The following is a 4,732-nucleotide window of genomic DNA, read 5'->3' as shown; positions in this document are numbered from 1 at the left end:
AGGTGATTAGAATAATCTTTTGTATGATACTAAAATTAAATAAATATCCAAGAAATTACAACAGACAAGACATTAAAAAGAAAAATTTAGAAAAATTTATTTATACATGTTGGCTTTCAAATGCGAGTATCCATATTATTACGTCAATAAGCTTTCAATTATAATAATTCATAATTTTTTGTATATATAGTGGAAATGTCACTGGATGAAATAAGTCAAAACATTACAAGACCTATATTAATATAACTACTGTTAATTTTTAACACATACTTAATATGTTTTGTATATATATAGATGTATATATATAAATATACTTGTAATAATGTTAACTTTAGTAAATGTTTAAATTGTGATAATGCAATTTTACACCATTTATTTCTTGAACTCGTTTCTGGAACAATACTTAGACAAAAAGTAAGTTTTCAGTTAGATGATAATATATGCAAGTCAACTATATACTTTTAAATTGTGACCTTTGTTTGACTATGTATTTTCTACCATGACGAATTAAAATTTTCTGTTATTAGTATAAAAAGCTTATCTAATTCAATAGTATATGCAATTTGAAATGCAAACTAGAACTGCAAAATAATAGCAATGCAACAATATAAAAATGTAATTACCTGTTTTCTACGGACAGTTAATATTTGAAATTCTAGAATAAGTTTTGTTTTACTAACATGAAGATTTCGTTATGTATTGTGTTACTTACATTCATCCTTGCTATACATATTGCTGAAGGCCAACAAAGAGATATTGTATATGGACAAAGAGTACCGGGAGATTTTCTTTTTGATCGTAAACGAGTATCTGCTAAAGCAAAACTTACCAGAGTTCGGGGATTTTATACATTCGTATCTGATGTAATATATTTTTACTATAAATTGGAAAAACAAATTTATAATTTAATTTTAAAACTTGTTATAGTGTTATAAAAATCAAGGAGTTATTACAGCTATTGTCGTACGGAATAAAAAATTGTTTGATTTGGGACAAACTGTTGTTCTCCCATTCTATGGCGGAGCCGGTAAAAAATATGCAATGTTATTGTTCATCAGCCAAAAGAGACAAGGATTTAAATATGTTGTTGAAGTTTATGGCAGACCATATTCACAAGAACAGCAACGACTGCAATACTATTAATTAGAATTAATTTTTTAATAATATTATTGCTATTTTGAAATTATTGTCAAACAAATTCCATTATATGTATATAATAATTAAGTAAATATTTTTATAGGTTTAGTGTCATTTACAAATGAGATGCTTAAAACAATTAATAAACAAATTAACGAGTTTTTTGTACTGAACTCTCCACAACTCTTATAGAGATTTGTGTATCTTATATATAAAAGTTATCTACTCCGTTATCTTTAGTTAGATATTTAAACTAATTCTACATACATGAAAAATGAAACATTATTAAACATAGTTTAATATCACTTGTTTTTCTTATAATTTATATAATAACAATTTTCAAAATTTTATTTTAAAAATTATATTTTCAATTCAATTAAAACTAACAAGCACTGCCGATATTTTTGAAGCTTAAACTATAGGCGATCTTAATCTTTATAATTTTATAAGTTAATTTTGTTCAGTCAAAGCCAAGGTGTCACAAAACTTTAGGTTTAAAGAAATTAAAAATTTTCCTAACTAATATTTAGCGTACAAATATATATTATCAGAGTTCTTACCTTTGGGTTAATATTACACTTTTCTTTGTATTGTTTGACTGGTTTTTTTGTTGAGGAGGTGGAATGCTTTATGCACCGTCAAACCAACCGTCATTGAAATGGTGCGACAGAATACTTAACATTAATATGTAGTATACGGGCTAAAATACCGCCTTGGCATTACTGCGAGTGGTGTCTCTTTTATGTTGCATTTCAAGCCATGCTCTTGTGATTTTCGATCTGCGTCCAGACCTCCACTTTTTTACCCCATTTGTTTGGTGACTGTACTATTTATTAGCCTAATTTGATTGTTTGACATAATCTTTCACAAAAGATTGCACCGTTGCATCGTGCGAAAGCGATACGACACTATAAATTCTTAAATACCTCTTAAATACCTTAATTAAAATTAATTAAATATTTCTATTTGTAGGTGCTTGGGTATGAAATCACCATTCATAGAGTTCACCAATGAAGTGGAATTATTAGCAAATAATAGCGTCCCGCTAAATATCACCAAAGATGAGCAAGCTCTTATGCATCAAGAAGGCTTACGTAAATTGGGCACATTTATAAAACCAGTCGATTTGCGAGATTCATCAACTGGTTTTGTAAAAGCAAATTTAACAAAAAAAGTTTATGGTGGAACAGTTGGCATTCAAATGCCACGTAGAATGCATCCCATACAAGAGGAAATGGATCAGAAACAAATTATATTACTTGATGAAGATACCGATGAAAACGGTTTGCCTGCCAGTTTAACTGATGAAGATCGTAGATTTATTGTTCCAATGGCACTAAAAAATGCATCGCCTGATCCACGTATACCTATAACAACACCAAAAACAACAACGACAACACGTGCTACTACGACCACATCCAAAAAGACCACCACATCGGTATCGCCCGATTTTGCTGCCAATATTGATGATCTAAAAAATCATATACTCTTTTTGCAAAATCTGACAAAACATGATAGTAATTTTCAATCTAAATTTGTAGTTTTTCCGAGTCTTCAAAAAGATAAATACAAACAAACTATAGGAACTACTACAGTGCGTCCACAAAGACCTATTTTTCATTATTCTGCTCCAATATTACCACCAACTCGAAAAACTGCAACAAATAAATCACCGATTGGTCAACCATTTGGTGGATACTATCACAATGAAGATGATGATAGCATGTCTATCTTTTTATCACAAGCTGGCAACAGTGATCGTGATAAAATAACAATAGTGCCACAAGTTCTACTACTAAACGATCAAACAAATGGCAAAAAACTTGATTTTGATCAATTTAGTAGTACTTCAACAACTCCACTACCGACAACTACTTCTACCACACCCAGCACTACCACACCGAGACGTCCGACTAAGAAACCCGTATGCCTACGAAATCCGGAATCGCAAAAATGTGTTCGCCAACGAAAACGAGAAGAGCTACAAAGGCAGCGAGATCGTGAACAATGGCTACGCGAACAAGCCGAGTACTTACAACCACGTTTCGAACCCTGGGTGCAGACACTAAACAATACCAAACGTTTTGCAGTTTCAATAGAGATACCAGATTCTTTTAAGAAAATGATGAACAAATCGAATGATGAACAGATGCAGCCTTTTGGTGAGATGGTGCTGCCGGTGCTTTCGCGTGCAGTAAGATCTCAACCTAAGCGTCGAAATATTGGTGGTGGCTTACAAGGACGCAATGGTGATAAATTTGCTACAAAATATGGCACCACTCATTTTGAACGAGAAGCTGTCTTAGCAAATGGAGCACGTGATTTTCTGCTCGCTAATCCAGATCAATACTCTTTGCTACAAAATGGCACAAGTCCCAGTCCTACAGTAGCGGCGTATTCTGAAGTTGTTGATTTAAATCCCGACAATTGCTATTTGGTAGATGGTATGACATATGGGCAGAAAAAGCAATGCGTTTTACATACAAGTGTTATGCCAGCAATAAGCAGAGGCGCACGCGCTGCTATACAGGTAAGTTCAGCAATACTAATTTAAGCTTAAATAAATTTATATCTGAAAGATAAAATTTCTAAATTTTATGTTATACATGATATATACAATTACAATACATGATATATATAATTTCAGGGCTCTCTACAGGATAGAGCCCTGAAATTATTTGCGAAAACTGACAGACTTACCAACGTCACATTATCAAATCAGAATGATTACAGGGTCCTAGGGGAGGTATGCAGATATAAAGTCAATTATTGCTTAGTCTGATGAAGTGATAAACAATAGTCAAGGCGTAAAGAGGGGTTTTGATGATACCTCGAGTTAATAAAGAGTAAAAGTGCTCAAGTGCACTGGCTCAAATACAAAAAGTTATTTAATTATAAGAATATTTAATTCAAAACATTTTAAAAATATCAACCATTTTTGTTGAGTAATATTTATATTTTAATATGATAGTCTATGTAGCTTTCAAATCTGTGCAGTATACATAAAATCCCTAAGGGCAAGTAACAATTTGAACAATTATACGATATTAAATTTTCGTTGTATACAATCGAGATATTTTTATTTTACATTTTTAAAAAGAAATTTTAAAAAATCGTTGAGTTTAACAAGGAAAGTATCATATACAAAATGTAACGACTCTTAAATCCTGGTGGGATTTCTGTTTTCTAAATAACTAAAAGGGGCCATAAGCAAATAAGAGAGCACATGCATGTAAGTCTGAATTATTAAGGATACAAATAAACGAGATTTTTCGCAAGTGCCCAAAGCAAGTTGCGTCCTAACATAAAAAACTGTCCATGGAAAGAAATGGTTGTAAGACTGAAACTAAAAAAGCGTTCATGGTCTAGAAAAATGGCGAAAACTTAAAAAATTAAATTATTTTTAAGTTTTATTTCATATAACGAAGAAGGAAAATATTTGCGGGTGAAAGCTAAACGAATTTAAAAAACAAAAAATATATGGTGTTTGGGAAAAAAAAACAAATGCATTAAAAAACTATATAGACATGATACAAAGGGAAATGAGAAATGTTTGAAATATAGCAAATATGTTGTATTTAAAGAAATTAATAAG

At 31.2% G+C, this 4,732-nt stretch overlaps 1 protein-coding gene across 1 annotated transcript in view; it reads left to right on the top strand.

The window, feature by feature from the left end:
• The first annotated feature begins 660 nt into the window (after window positions 1-660).
• The window catches only part of LOC119674066 (protein Wnt-5-like), a 39,363-nt gene continuing 35,291 nt past the window's right edge, over window positions 661-4,732 (top strand). The window contains exons 1-3 of the mRNA XM_038085190.1: window positions 661-863; window positions 928-1,130; window positions 2,110-3,667. Coding sequence (XP_037941118.1) covers window positions 681-863; window positions 928-1,130; window positions 2,110-3,667 — 1,944 coding nt within the window. The 5' untranslated portion in view covers window positions 661-680. The remainder of the gene's footprint in view (window positions 864-927; window positions 1,131-2,109; window positions 3,668-4,732) is intronic.

Source organism: Teleopsis dalmanni, chromosome 2 (genome assembly GCF_002237135.1).
Source record: "Teleopsis dalmanni isolate 2A chromosome 2, ASM223713v2, whole genome shotgun sequence".
NCBI classification, from domain to species: Eukaryota; Metazoa; Arthropoda; class Insecta; order Diptera; family Diopsidae; genus Teleopsis; species Teleopsis dalmanni.
Note: the sequence above shows the minus strand (reverse complement) of the source record. Positions and strands in the feature narration are given on the sequence as shown.